At 33.6% G+C, this 15,833-nt stretch overlaps 1 protein-coding gene across 1 annotated transcript; it reads left to right on the forward strand.

Moving 5' to 3' along the window:
• The first annotated feature begins 444 nt into the window (after positions 1–444).
• Positions 445–15,022, forward strand: LOC132725002 (neuroendocrine convertase 2-like). Its single transcript, XM_060709997.1, has 12 exons — positions 445–607; positions 2,785–2,898; positions 3,596–3,730; positions 4,052–4,149; positions 8,092–8,180; positions 8,545–8,738; positions 9,095–9,295; positions 9,699–9,799; positions 10,892–10,998; positions 11,671–11,812; positions 12,096–12,385; positions 12,800–15,022. The coding sequence occupies exons 1-12, from the start codon at positions 473–475 to the stop codon at positions 13,084–13,086; spliced, it is 1,893 nt and encodes a 630-aa protein (XP_060565980.1). The 5' UTR covers positions 445–472; the 3' UTR covers positions 13,087–15,022.
• The last annotated feature ends 811 nt before the right edge of the window (positions 15,023–15,833 follow it).

The following is a 15,833-nucleotide window of genomic DNA, read 5'->3' on the forward strand; positions in this document are numbered from 1 at the left end:
TTTAAAATGTATACACTGGTTAAAACTTGTTTACAATAATATGAGCAATAATGTACTGGTATTATGTCAAGGACGTTCCGGGTGACTCGTTAACAATACTGATTCGGATTATATTTGTAGTTATAACAGATGAGGTGGCTTTGACCCCTGCTTTTGTGTTGCTTTAAAGAAGCCGAAACCATCCCATTTTGGCGCTTTATGAACTAAATTGTGTTAGTGCGCCATAAAACGAAAGAAAACATAAAATAGGTACAGTCAGCTAGGTGTATATGCGTATAAGGAAAACTAAACAAGGGGAAATATCATTATTATGCATATGTTTTATATTACGAAAGATTTGTATAATACCATCAGATGGCATGCTCGATGATTCACCAGAACAAAGTAGTTAGGAATGAAACACTTTCCGACATCGCCATAAATGTTGAGTGCAGGTTATCTAAACTCACTCTTTCATAAGATTAAATTATACATGACTGCTCAACTTATTATTTCATTTAACTTTAAGATCACACCAACCGTCTACAGTTTCAAGTATGCCGGTTCCCTTACCGACTCGAAAATTGAGTTGGTTTTGTCACAGGTGAAGCGTCTCTTTGGTGATAAGGTATGTATTATCCAATCATGTGTCTTTAATCATTTAATTTGATTTAAACTTGTGATATGCTGAAAAGGAAATTAACAAAAATGAGTGAAATTATCGTTTATCTGCTCATCAACACATTTAATTTTGTCATGTAAATACAGCATACACATATGTAGGATATCGCTTTCAGAGTTGTAATATTTGTTCTTGTCCTTCGGCAAGACATTTTTTGTTGAAAATTGAATAGCTAGAGGGTGAGAGGGATTCTGCACTTTTACATTCTCTCTTATGAATAGGCTTAAGGTCAAACAGTCCTAGTCTGCAATGTTCACATAAATTTTGTTGTTACCATTGCTTCGGAATTCTTCCGATGGATCACCCATTTTCATATTGTTAATTTTACTAATTATTATTGATTGATAAACATTCTTCTACAATGGGATATTAAGATATAAAATGAACGTCAATGTGGAAGGTATTTGGATATTCGAATCGCCAACTTCCTACTAGCTTGTAGTTGGTAATTTGTAAGTCTCAACTATTGAACAGCTGGTAGTTGGTAATTCGTAATTCACAACTATTTAACAGCTGTTAGTTGGTAATTTAATCTACTATTACCAGCATGAAATGTTCGAACACATTATACATTTTTAAACACAGAATAAAAGAGACCTTGTTGGTGATTCCCGCAAATCCTCAACTACCTAACAGAAGAGAATTGGTTATTCGAACTTCTGGAATAAAATATATCAGATATATAGAAAGATGAATGTGTTTTTTCACCATCGAAACACCTGGTCTACCTATGTCATTTATTCGCGCGAATCCCCAACTACCTACCAAAAGGTGTAGTTGGTAATTCGGATATTGCATATAATCGTCTGAAAACAATAACTATTTTTTCAGAAACAAATGTTTCGGTTATATAACAATATATGTGTTTTCTATAAAAATGGTTACCCCCATTCCAATAAATCGACTACGGGACTCAGTTTGTTATTCGCGTGAGCCCCTAACTTCCTACCAGAATGTAGTTGGTTAATTCGAACTTAACATATTTTACCATGAAAACAGAAAGTACTTTTCCGGAATAAATATAACAGATATATAACAAGACAGTAGTATTCTTAAACATCATACAGAACATAAAATCACCTGACCCCCCTATGTCCACCAGGAGACTCAGTTGGGTATCCCCGTGAATACCAAACTACCTACTGGAAGGTTATTGGTTTTCCGATATTGCATTAATTCCTCTGGAAACAGAAAGTATTTTTCTGAAACAAATTTAACGGTTATATAACGAGATAATTATGTGTTTTATATAATATGGGTCCATTTCCTTCACAATAATTTGACAAGGGGACTCAGTTGAGTATTCGTGTGAATCCCCAACCACCAGCCAGAAGGTAGTTGGTTATTGGAACATTACATGCATTCCTCTAAAAACAGAAAAATAACAGATATATGTCACGTACAATGTAAAGGTCTACAATTAGCACTTCCGTTTCACGATTTAAACAAAATTTGGATCATGTTACATGCTTTTGAGTTTAATGGTACGAAACGCACGAATCCCAAACTACATAACATAATGTGGTTGGTAATTCGCGTATTGCAACATTCATCTAAAAAAATAAGTATTCTTCTGTATAAAATAACGAGATATGTGTTTTCTATAATACGAGGGATGTTCGAAATGTATTGCGTATTTCTCACAGCAGAGTCAACGAGCCCCTTTGTTTCGTTTGAGCTGCAACATTGTTATATAAAATTTGTTGTGGAAACAAACTTCCTTTTTCCAGAAGAATGTACTGTATGCAATATCAACCTGGGTTTTCCCGGGAATAATTAACTGAGTCTCCTGGTTGACATAGGGAGACCAGGTGATTTGATGTTGAAGAACACTTCTATCTTGTTATATATATGTTATATTTATTCCGGAAAAGTACTCTCTGTTTTTAGGGGAAAACATTCTAAATCGAATTACTAATTTCCTTCTGGTAGTTAGGGATTCGCCAGTTGTTAAATAGTTGGGAATTACGAATAGCCAAATGCCAGCTAGTAGGTTGGTTTTTCAAATATCCAACTACCATCTAATTACTAAGCTGACGTTCATAGATATGCATATGTCTCCCCCATATTATTTGCTTTTAAAAAGTGCATATTAATGTCACAAAATTCCATTTTTCTTTCAGATAGTTAAAATTGAGCCGGCTAGAGCATATACAAAAAATATTTCAATTGACGCAAACAATTTAGCACCGCTTGGTAAAGGATATCGTTTTTCATATTTACAATCAAACCAAAGGGTAAGAACATTTCCTTTAATTGCTCTTAAAGCAGTCAAATGTAAAGCAACACTTATGCATACTGCATTGACTACATAACGCATCTACAATGATTGCGAAATATTTATGACAAAAAATTTAAGAGTTAATAAGATTTTTGAAAAATCCAAACTTTTATAAACAATGAAATTGGATTTGGACTGTTACATGGGGTCACTGCTAGACAAAAATGTATGAATGGCATTACTTTTAACACAAAGTTTAATTTAGGCATGACGTTATCTATTTATTGCTTTTTATATGTCTATCCGCTCCTACCCTCTTTCCTTTCCCATTCATGACTTCATGTTTAAAAGTTTGACTTCAAAACGCTTGCGTTACATCGTCATTGATTCGAGTTCAGTTAGGCACTTTAATTATTCTCTCATGTGAAGAAGTCAAGCTGACTATATAAGAAAAAAAACATCGAATTAAATCATCAAATCATCGCCAAAAGGGGTTTTCAAATATTTCAATTTTATAGATTATTCGTTTGACAATGTTGTAATTTTCCATTTCCTTCGGCCAGGACAACACAGCAGTTCGTTTTATCTCAAAGGCAATCATCAAACGAACTATATCTATTAAGCTGAAACATTTACTGTCGAGTTTAGTGATTTGTAATTTGATTTTTACACTAAAATTAATTATTATTGAAGTAATGTTATCTCAATTTCAGTACGATGAAAGTGTTAACTATTTTGGGATGCATGTAGAGGATGCCTGGTACAAAGGATGTAATGGTAGCGGTGTTACAATTGCTGTTATTGATATAGGGATTATTGCGGACATTTATGACATCCGAAAGAATCTGGTACAAAAAAAACCTTTCGTAATATTTAAGGGGTCGTTCTTAAATGACTTCGTAATATTTAAGGAGCCGTTCTTTAATGACTATCAACCGCGTATCAAAATAAATGTAACATTTAGCAAATGTAATAAGTAAAAAGCAGAATAAACTTAATTATAACAGATGCGATAAAGTATTAAATTATTTTTGTGGTTGCAATAAACATGCATTGTTATCATATGACAATTAAATGTATAATACCTTTGTAAGGGAAAATGTAGAAATAAATGAATGATTTTTAAACTTAAATTTTAATATAATTTCATGTAATATATCTTTTTCAAGAATATGGATTTGGCCTATAACTTTTTTGATAAAACAACGAATGTGACTCCTGGGGAAATCTTGATGAATTACAGAGCTGAATCAATGCGTTGGCTAAGGTAAGTGTCAACAAGATATACTTTCTTTAAATGTGGTTTCCATAGCCGAACACATCACTGCGTAATTGAAACATACGGAATTGTCTTTAATTTACGTCCTATGTCCGCAATATTTTATCTAATTTCAGATCGGGGAATTATTTTCTTTAACTGTAAAAATAGGACAAAATATCGTTGGCTCCTAGTGAAAACAGTTTTCCGTATAAATACACCCGTGTATGTTTCTTAATTTAAAATTTCATATTTTACTTAGGGCAGGAACGGAGTTTTCACTAACTTACAATAAATGAACATGAGCCTGTGACATTTTCCAAGTGTTCTTTAGGGATTCTGATTTCCAATATTATATGTTAGGCGTTTGGAATTTCTATTGTGATATCTTTACTTCAAGATTCTATTTTTACCTGAAAAGTATATACTTCTTATAAGAAATTTCGGTGCTTGCCCTGTTTTGATTAAACAGTTTTTATCCTGGTATCAGAGCCTTTCATACCATTGACTTCTAATAACTAAACAAAACTTAAGCTTAGGTGGATAACATGAATGAAGATCAACGAGGCATAGGCAACGGTCACAGGACGCTACCCCCGGACATACCCAAGTGGACACAAGGACGAAAGGAGCGGCACATGTGATGTGAATTATTATAAACAAAAACAGGTCCATAAGGGAATTAAAGGGAAAAGGGCTGCACGGGTAAAAAGGTGGGTGGGGTTACAAATGGAATGTTACGACAATTCAACAAGACAGACATCACAAAACATGTAAACATCCAAAACAAGTAACAATACAGACAAGAAAAACACGTGAAGGAACACAAAGGTGTACCGCATTGGAACGGTCAGTGGTAGTTAAACTACTGGGGAGTTTAAACCGGTTTTAGGCGCGCCAAACCTCACTCTAAGCCCCAATATGTTCCTGAATGACACAAAAATGTATTTGAAATTAGTCCCCGCCAAGTGAAATTCTAACAATGGTCATGGTTACATTAGACGAAATAAATAAAACACATACAAAATTATGTAAATATGTAGAAAAAGTTACTGCCTAATTACCATTACCAAAGTACTAGATGCCTTCAAGGAAGACAGAGCAACAAGAAAATCAACTACAAGGGCCCGACGAAGCAAGGCAGTAGACGGACATTAAGACAATTCAGTCCCCAAAGGGCTTTAAGAACTGTCCATCATAGGGTCTCCAACTTGGTCCGTCAGATGTAAACAAAAGAGGAAAGCGTAGCGTCCAACTGTAAAAGGGTTGAACGCCAAGCATGCGGTATGCCTTAAAATAATTGGGTCATAACCTCTTTCAATAAAATATGATAAACAGGACCAACAAGGAAAGGCGGCGTTCAATGAACGCAACCCCCATATGACACAGCAACAAGAACCAATGGCAATGAGTCCAGGCGGACCCTAAACAAAAACAGGACAGGGCAAAGACATAGTACGGACAGCTTAATCCTTAAATGATTAATAAATTTGTAACTGATTAGGAACTCAAAGAAAATAATAAAAGGCCCACAAAGGGGAAGGGGACAGGAGACCGGGGAAGGGGGGGGGGGTAATCAAAGAAATAAAAACTAGAGGCAATGGGGAAGATACTTACCGTAGACGAGAAAACAACAAGGGACACAAGCAAAAGTGTCACCAAAACAGTATGACACAACATAGACATACATCTGAGGAACACAGTGGGGCGCCGCATTGGAAAGGTCAGCAGCATAATAATGACTGCTGGGGAGTTTAAACCAGTTAATAGTGCACCAAACCTCGCTCTTAGCCCCACCATATTCCTATAAACGAGACAGTGTAAATAAAATGAATCCCCGCCAAGTGAAATTCTAACAGTTGTCATGGTTACAAAAGGTTCAATAAGTAAAACACTAAAATGATCATGTAGAAACATATAAAAGTAAACCCATTGACCATAACAAAAGTACTCAATGTCCTAAAGGAAGACAGAGCAACAAGAAAATCACCTACAAGGGCCCGACGAAGCAAGGCAGAAGACGAACATTAAGACAATTCAGTCCCAAAGGGCTTTACGAACTATCCATCATAGAGTCTCCAACTTGGTCCGTCAGATGCAATCAAAAGAGGAAAGCGTAGTGTCCAACTGTAAAAGGGTTGAACACTAAACATGCAGTATGTCTTAAAATAGTAGGGTCAAAACCTCTTTTAATAAAACGTTTAATGATTTTAGTAAAAACAGCAGAAAAATTACCATGACCCAAAATCTTACGAAGTTTGTAAATTACATCACCATAAAAACCAGGCTGGCTAATCCCTTGTTGCAGAAGAGTTTTTAAATCACTACTGAATTAGAAATTTAATCAAAGTTACGATTGTAAAATTTAGTAAAATATTTCCGTAATTTATGATAGCGGTAGAAGCGGTTTTAGAAGCTTGCTGGTAATAAAAATATTCCTCTCGTTGAAATCCTTTACGTTGCTACAAGCTCTAGCGAATCTTATTAACTGAGAAACATAAACCCCGTAAGATGTTGCATGGGGTACGTCTCCATCTAAATGTGGATAATTAACTATACAAAAGTCAAAGTCATCTCTTTTATCATAGTTTTTCGTGTGAATAGAATTGTTGTTGATAGTAATATGAAGATCCAAAAATGATGTACTTAAATTTGAAGAGTTCGTTTTATTAAGTTGTAGTTCATGCGGATAAATGTCAGACACCATTTGATCAAAATAAGGATTATCTAAATTAAAAATATCATCAAGGTATCTGGAAGTATTATTAAATGCGACTATAACATCTTGTTGTTTATCTTCAGAGAGACTCAACATAAAGTCTCTTTCATAGCAGTACAAAAACAAATCGGCGACCAGGGGTGCACAATTAGTACCCATAGGAATTCCTATGATCTGTTTAAATAGGGTATTACCAAACCTGAAATAAATGTTGTCTAAAAGAAAAGAGAGTGCTCTACAAACTTCGTCACAGGTCCACATAGTATAATGTTTAACAATACCGTTAGTAAAAAAAGCTTTGTTAGAATTACATGCTAGAAAGGTAACTTTTTCCCGTGCAAAAGTTTTCTGAATTAGGGAAATTAGTTTATCATTGATTAATTTATGTGGCAAAGTTGTATAAAGTGTAGAAAAATCGTATGTACTGACAGTTGAAGCTTGAAAGTTCTTAATTTTGAATTTATCCAATATTTCACCAGAATTTTTAATTGACCAAAAGAGATGTTTGCCTGTGTTTTCATAGACTTTATCACAATATCTAATTGCATGTGTTTTTATGGCAGTCAAACAAGACGTCAATAAGATAGAAAGTTTACTTGTAGTGCAAGATGTAGAATTAGCAATGAATCTAGCTTTGTAAGGTTTTTATGTAATTTAGGAATCCAATACATAATAGGAAGTTTGAGTTCTTTTTCATTAATTTGTACTTTAAGATTGAAAATATTAGTAATATGATTGTTTACAATGTCTTTTTCGGAGGCAGAGGTTTTAGAATACGCATTAGTACTATTTAGTTCCTTATGCAAAACGTTACTGTAATGGATTCGTCATACAATTATAATATTATTAGCCGCCTTGTCCGCTGGCACCAAAACAAATTTTGAATGAAAAGCTAAAATATCTTTTTTCAGATGTCTTAAAATAAGTCTTGGTTTAGGTGGCAAAAGATGTTCATTTCCACGATAAAAATTAATACGTGAATCAATAATTTTAAAGATGTTACGTTTCCATGTAACTAGAGCATTACTATCCGCATTTTCACGGCGACACCATTTGACCAAAAAATCCTCTATAGTTTCAGCAATCTTGATAACATAACATATTGAGAACATAGCATATTTCCCGCAATGTATATATTTTGCACAGAGGTAATGTGTGTTACTGGCTTTCTTTCTTTTTGTGTTTGCTTCTTTATCTGAGGATTGTTGTCTGATCTATTTTACTGCTTTCAGTCATGGGATTCAATGTACCAGCATAATAGCTGCAGAGAAAGGAAACGGATTGTGTAATGCTGGAATTGCTTTTGAGGGAAAAGTTGTTCGTAAGTTAAATATTGTTTGGCTTTAAAAGAAATAATTTTCATGTCAATATACATGTATATCATAATTTATGGGTTTAACTAACGCAAAGTAACTGTTTGTAATTTATTTAAGACTTATTGTATGAATAACAATATTCAAAGAAACTGTTTTTAATCTAATACATACGTGTAATTTATTATTTTCCTTGCCACTTTTTTGCCATCTTTACAATCCTTCATTCCCTTTCCTTAACAGAGTCACATTTAGCTCCAGTTTAAAGAGTATCATCTTCAAGAGTGGTTCTTTGACTGAATATTGTAGTTCTATAAATAAAACTCTTTCAAAGTGAATTTTATGTTGTTAAAAGATTTGTTTTCTTTTCAGCATTGAAAGCATTTACCTTGTTGCATGAGTATCATGTTTTCAAAGTACACACAACAGACGATGTCATTGCCGCTGCGCTAACTCACGGTCTTAAAGACATTCACATCTACTCAAATAGCTGGTCATCGACGCCGACAAAATTCAGTCCACTTGGTTTAGTGATGAGAGAAGCCATTTTACACGGAGTAACCAATGTAAGTAGGTCTGGAAAGGGGGTTGTGGCTCGAGAGCACGCAAACAAAGCCAAACCACGTGAAAAATTGACGACTCTGTTTGATTGAATTCATGCAATGTGCTGCTTGATTAAGTTCATGTATGTGATGAAAAATACTTCTCTTCTTCAGCACAGGTTTCAGTCTACAATACTTAGCTTAATGAAATGAGTTATCGTAAGGGCCAGAAAAACAATGACAATTTTTTATCAAAATGTAAAATTTACAATCATTTGCTTGATATATTATAACTGTTGCAATGTAGATTTGTATACATTTAAAACGGTAACTGCCACATTTTGTAATTATTAAACATTTTGAACACTTGTGAAATACAGGGAAGAAAGAAACGTGGATCAATATATGTTTTTCCGGATGGGTCGGATGGAATAACAGGAATCGGGGCTGCAAACAGTATACACACCATTGCAGTAAACAATGTGGGTGTTGGAGGAACATTGCTAGAGAACCATGAAGTTAGTGCCTGTGTGATAACATCAGGACTCGGTAATGGGAACAGACTTCATACACATTTTATGGTACGTAATTCACATGTTTAATTTCATATCATTTGTATTTTCGTAATGTTTAAATACTAACTGTATACAGTTGTGTATACGGTTAGTTATGTACATATAATATAGGGGGCATCCATGGCCGAGTTGTTAAGGTCGTTGACTACAAACCAATTGCCCCACACCTCTATGGGTTCGAACCCCGACAGGGGCTTTGGATTCTTTCACGTGAGGAAGCTATCCAGCTATCTTACGGAACGTCGGTGGTTCTACTCAGGTGTCCGTTCGTGCCTGAAATCATGCACGGAAGGAAACCTAGGGTTTTCCTCCACCAGTAAAGCTGGAACAAAACAAAACATATAATATAGAAATTCTGTCTTCAATATCTTTATCAGGTTTTCAATGTATGTCTTTTTTTCTTTTTTAGATGACATCATCATATAACGATGCATGTGTTGGATCATTTGAGGGTGTTTCCGCGGCTGTTGCAGAAGTTTCTGCTATCATAGCTCTAGTCTTACAAGCAAGGTATGTTTATCTTTACAGATAGTTTGGACAAATATTTGCGAATGTCAATTTATGTGCAGTTTGCAGATAAACAATAGATAACCAGAAATACAACGTTGCCACACAAAACATAAATGATATGCTTTATTTATCAAGTCTTAAGTACATGAGAATTGTTATTGACACATCTTGATATAAAATAAGTGTTGGACAAGTATTTCCAAAGGTAAATGCATTTACTGAATTTCTCAAATAAAGACAGCGTTGGTGAAACAAAATTGCTCAGTTTATAGATAATGTTTGTAATATACATACAAGTACTTTTTTATAGTCAAAAGAAATTAAAAAAACGTGCTTACAGTGAGCCAATGTGACCCCCCTCGTGCGTCATGCGTCGTCAACATTTTCTTTTAACAGCATATGCTCTGAAACTTGGGACTGTACATAACCAAACTTTACAGGAATGATCCTTCAGTTGAATGGTCCTCTTTCAAGGTCGTCCAAATGATTCAGGTCTGTTGCATAAGTAGACCAGAAGGCCAGAAAAGAAGTACTGCAAATTTAAAAAGCATCTTGTCTAAAGGTGTAAGCCCCAGCGCTTAGATATTAGATATGAAACATTGTCTGGACCACTATCAAGATTGTTTAAATTCAAGTTTTTGGGTCAAAACTGACATTGGGAATCAAAGACCTACTGTTTTGGTATTAAATATGAAGCTATGAAATGGAACATGTGCACAATTTCAGATATAAAATTGAACTTTGATATAAGCTGGCCTCGATTTTTACCTACTTTCTTGTCATTTGATATACAGCGATGAAATTTGGACAACGTGCACAAACGAACTTTGATATAAGTAAAGTCTAATGACTAACATCGTTCAAATTCTTGTTAAAACACCAGCTTTTATTGCTTCCACACAAATAACAGTTTGGCCTAACGTGAGCGCCCTTACCTTATTTTACCCATAACTTACAATTAGACATTAGCTTTTATAGAATCTGCTGATTACTTCCTTACATTTTCATGCCACCGATTTATTTGGAAAATGTAAATGGCTGTTTTTTTGCCTTGCTTTGTCAATATTTATTCTCATTTTTATACTACTTCAGGCCAGATTTAACTTACCGGGACATTCAGCAAATACTAGCAGAATCTTCAGACAGAGAGGAACTTGCAGAATCACCCAACTTTCTTCAAAATGGTGCTGGAAAATATTGTAAGATATTTTGAAGATATTTTCATATAGTCTTCAAATATTTACCTGTAATCGATGTAAACATTTAAATATCATATTTAGTTACGATCTACTTAATCTTTTATGGGGCGTCCGTGGCCGAGTGGTTAAGGTCGTTGACTTCGAATCACTTGCCCCTCACCGCTGTGGGTTCGAATCCCGACAGGGACTTTGGATTCTTTCATGTGAGAAAGCTATCCAGCTAGCTTACGGAACGTCGTTGGTTCTACTCAGGTGCCTGTTCGTGCCTGAAATAATGCTCGGAAGGGCACCTGAGGTCTTCCTCCACCAGTAAAGCTGGAACGCCGCGATATGACATATACTGTGTCGATTTGACGTAAAACCCAAAACAAACAAACAAACAAATAATCTTTTATGTCTTTGAATTTAATATCTGTGTGCTTTACTAAAAGAATTCTTTTAGAATTATGCCATTTAAGAAGCATGGGTAAACTCCCCGAAATTTTTGGCTTGGCTGTAACAATCACTTATGAAGTAAAATATTTACACAACATGCATTGTGTTAATCAAAACTGGTAGTCGTTTAATAAAATAATCTTTAGGTTCAAATTTTAAAGTAATGTTTGACGGTTGACATTGGTTGATAGGCAAACAATGATATACCGTGTGTCAAGTATTTTATATACTTTTAAGACCATCCATTCTTTGGCTTCGGATTACTGAATGCAGATAAGGCAGTAACGATCGCGAAGACATGGCGTCAGGTTGGAAAGATGTTCAGTAATACTTTAGACTTGAAGAGAATTAGTTCAATTCAACTGCATCATAAATACTCGTATGTATATAATTTATAAAATAGAAAAAATTTATAAAATGAAAAAATATTGATAATATATGATACAATATGCATCAAACGGTCAGCATGAACTTTAAAACATTCAATGGTTTTGGAATATCTAAGATCTAAGCACTGTATTGTTTACTTTGTATTATTTATTAACCATGGGACATCTTGCATATCCTTCACAACTTTTTCTATAACTTATGATCCTTTATCACACAATCTTTAGTTGGAGGCAATTCGTGGGTTTTTAAAGAATGGCAATATATCTTTCCAGCATTAAAATGATGACGAAAGTGACATTTCAAATGAAAGAAGATCCGTGTCGTCACCATGTAAATACAATAGAACACGTGGTCTTACAAATACCACATGATGTCATCAAACAGAGAGGTGTCCGCATTGAAATAGTTTCACCAAGCAATACACGGTCTCTTGTTGTAGATAATAAAGATGGTCAAAATATTGACCCGGATACTTCACCTAGAGATCTTACTAGTGTTCATTTCCTTGGAGAATCTCCAATTGGGCATTGGTACGTTAGAATACAATTTGACCACGAAACAGGTAAATCAATATTTCTCTCTTGCTACATTTAGTTAGGAATTTAAACATACGTCAAAATTATTAGTGGTATTATGTTTCAGTTTAAATAAATTATCGTTATTCAATGCGGGAACTCATCAAACAAACTTTTTATTATTTCATTATCGTGATATATGTATAAACGTTGAACGTAAAACACGCTTCTATTCGATCTTGAATTACTTGTATTATGTGTAAGAGTTCATTTTATTTATTAAACAGTATGAGGTGCTAGACAACATACAACAGTATTCATGAATATATATTTCTGAACTTACAAAACATTGTGTAAACCTAACCTTTTAAGTTAACTTGGATGCTCAAAAATATCTTTAAAAGCATTATACATGAGTATCTATGCAAAGTATTCTGTAAGACTTTGTTGTTTCTCTGCAGTAAAAATCCACATGAAATCAGTGTCTTTAACTGTACATGGGACTTATGACAAGGCGAAAAGAAATCGTTCTGAAACATGTTCACCTCCACCAGAAAAGCCACCCACTCATAAAGAAAATACCACAAAGAAAAGACACGAAACTGCCAACAACCACAGAAACACACCGAAAATTGATCATACTGCTACAGTGAAAAAATCCACGTCAACGCACGTAAAGCCTCAACATTTCATCATTGTCGGAGTTTTGATCGTCAGCCGTGTTTTACGATACATGTATATTTCATGATATTAGACAATAGTTTGCTGTTTGTCTTTTGTCATTTAAAATGAATGTTTTTGACATGGGGTGTTCACCGAGAGCTGCAATAAAACAAATACCTGTATTAAAAGTTGAAAATAAAGTCTCGGTTGAAGAGGAGAGATGAAAGGTTGCGCAAAAGAAGCATGGATTCAATCTTTAACATTAATAAGTGCCATAAACAGTCTGCTACAAATATGAAATGTCAGATAAGACAATGAAAAATCCATACATTTAAAGATAGCTTGCATGCCCTACAAGGATAAGGTGTTTTAAAGTTAATGCCATTCCATTTTAAGGGGACCAAAGAACATAAAGTAAAATGTACAAGATGGGGTTGAATGTGACATAACAAACATTATCATTCTGATATTGTTATTCTGATAGAAAAACATTTGATTCATGTTGCCAATTTTATTTTTATTGGGTTTTAAGTTAATTAGATTAGTGAGCGAAATGTAGTAAATAACTATCTTGAACTAGATGATATAGATTGGTTAATATGTCTCATATAAGATGATATTACACAGTGACATTGCTCATATCAACTGATATTATATATATATAAGTAAATCAAAAACATACGAATAACTGTATCCGAAGTTCAACATTGTGATATATATTTATGCTCATTACCTTGTTTAATGCTATCCTATTTTGTCATTATATTATCAGCTTTTTATGTTCTTAATGTGAAACTTGTTTTTATCTTGTATATATGCTGTTATTATGACACTCTCGGCTCATGGTATTTTTGGTATATTTAGCATAGATAAATAACATTTTGCATACTACTGCTTAATATCATTTTTGTAAAGATAAGAATGTTTTCTTTTATAATTTATTTGTGTTTTATTAACCATTTGAATACTTTTATTTAAAAAAATAGTTTTATGTCCTTTCCTGTAAAACTTACTTTGACTGTTTTAGAATTTCAAAATAAGATAATTACTTAGTCTTCCAGTAACAATCGCTTATCTTCAGCCGTTTAGTTTACAAGTGTTGCCAAAGTCAAATTTAATTATAAATGTGTTCATAGCCAGTGTAGAGTTGCTTTATTTTTACCATTTTTAAATATACACATTCATAAAACGATACATTTTTGTAATTGACAATAAGGTGTCAAACACTTGTTTATAATGCTCTGATATTTTCATATTTTAGGGAAAGATGGCAGGACCCCTCATGTGCAGAAAAATATGTAGTTTTCTAAGTTTAAATCACTCCATATTAACTTTATTATACAAGAATTTTAGAGGGGATAAGTGGGGGAAGTATATACTTCTAGGTGGGTAATGAGGCTTAATTTCGACCCTAAATTGACCTACTAAAATCTTTTTTAAATAGTTAATGTTTCTTGAAGTAAAGTTATAAGAACTCATATACATGTATGTTGTTAAGTTACGTCTGACATAGATGGCTATGTAATTTAAATGTGGATTTTGGTATTTAGTTACATTGATAATAATTCAGCAATTTTGTTGTCTTGCCATTCCAAATTCTTCCATAATACGTGAGAACATTGTACTAATCTTATTTTCTGATTCATCGTCGACTTCTTATTAACAGTTCTTTGTTAATTTAATTAGGAATTAGCAACAGAATAAATTCCCTTAAGCTAATTTATGTCATCCACGTTTAACATACCACGTTCCAAGTAAATAAAATGACACAGACAATCTTTAAGTTAATGAAACAATGTTTAATAGAAAAGAATTTTACCTGAAGTAAAATTACCCGTGATTATATTTTTTACTTTCTTTATCAGCTTGCATGTATTGTTTTTCAATTGAATTGATTGCAGATTATAATATGAATTTTGGAAATGAAATGTATTGTATATATGGATCCCCTAGATCCGAATTAGTTTACCTATCACAACAAGAAATGACCACCAAGAGTTAAACAAATGTAAAATATATGTGCCAAAATATTATTGTTTAAAGATTTTATAATATAAATAATAAATGTATTATAAGTCTAAACATCTTTGCGTTGATTTATCTTTTATTTTGTTAGTAAGTGCATGTTATGATTCTCTTAACTTATCTTCGTTGAATACAGTCAAATTGCAATATGTTACTTTTGGTTACTACTCAAAATACACCTTGTTCGTATTCAATAAGGTTTGATAATGAAGAAGAGCTGTGCATGATGTCTGGTAAAAAAGAGTTCGTCATGCTCGGTTGGAAGGAAGCCATCAAATTATCATGCAAGATGACAAAAGTTTAACCCTAAGTATCATATGACGTTATTTTTTAGGAGAAATAGCCGTAATTGTCCTCAAAATATCGTTGTTGCACAAATCCTTACAATGAAATGTCGCGTGTAGTGTTTCCATCTGAGTTATCTACAAAATATCTTTAATATCGTTCTTTGTTCTTGGAATGTTTGTAGGTGTAGCGTTTTAAGAGGTAAGATGTGCTGTATTTAGTTATTAACCAACTGGGTTTACACGTGTCTGCCAAAAGTAGAACTTGGGTCTAGAATTCCTGAATAAAAGGGTATACACACTTGAAACACATTGCGTGTTCTTTTCTATTTTTTAAAGGTAAATTATGCATAAGAAATGCTTATTTTCCTTAAGTAGAAAGAACAATCCCCTGATGAAAATTGCGTTGATTGTGAAGGAATATGTCATAAAGTTATCAAAATGTATACAATGTTGCATTTAGACAACTATGCACGATATTAAATTACTATAACTGTATTGCCAATACTGCAAAACGATGCAC

This window comes from Ruditapes philippinarum, unplaced genomic scaffold, assembly GCF_026571515.1.
Source record: "Ruditapes philippinarum isolate M1 unplaced genomic scaffold, ASM2657151v2 ctg10604_1_1_1_1, whole genome shotgun sequence".
In the NCBI taxonomy this organism is placed as follows: Eukaryota; Metazoa; Mollusca; class Bivalvia; order Venerida; family Veneridae; genus Ruditapes; species Ruditapes philippinarum.

Coding starts and splice junctions, on each gene's coding strand:
- LOC132725002 (XM_060709997.1), top strand. CDS start 473: ATGACTGCTCAACTTATTATTTCATTTAACTTTAAGATCACACCAACC. Junction 4,150..8,091: donor GAATCAATGCGTTGGCTAAG/GTAAGTGTCAAC, acceptor TACTGCTTTCAG/TCATGGGATTCAATGTACCA. Junction 9,800..10,891: donor GCTCTAGTCTTACAAGCAAG/GTATGTTTATCT, acceptor ATACTACTTCAG/GCCAGATTTAACTTACCGGG.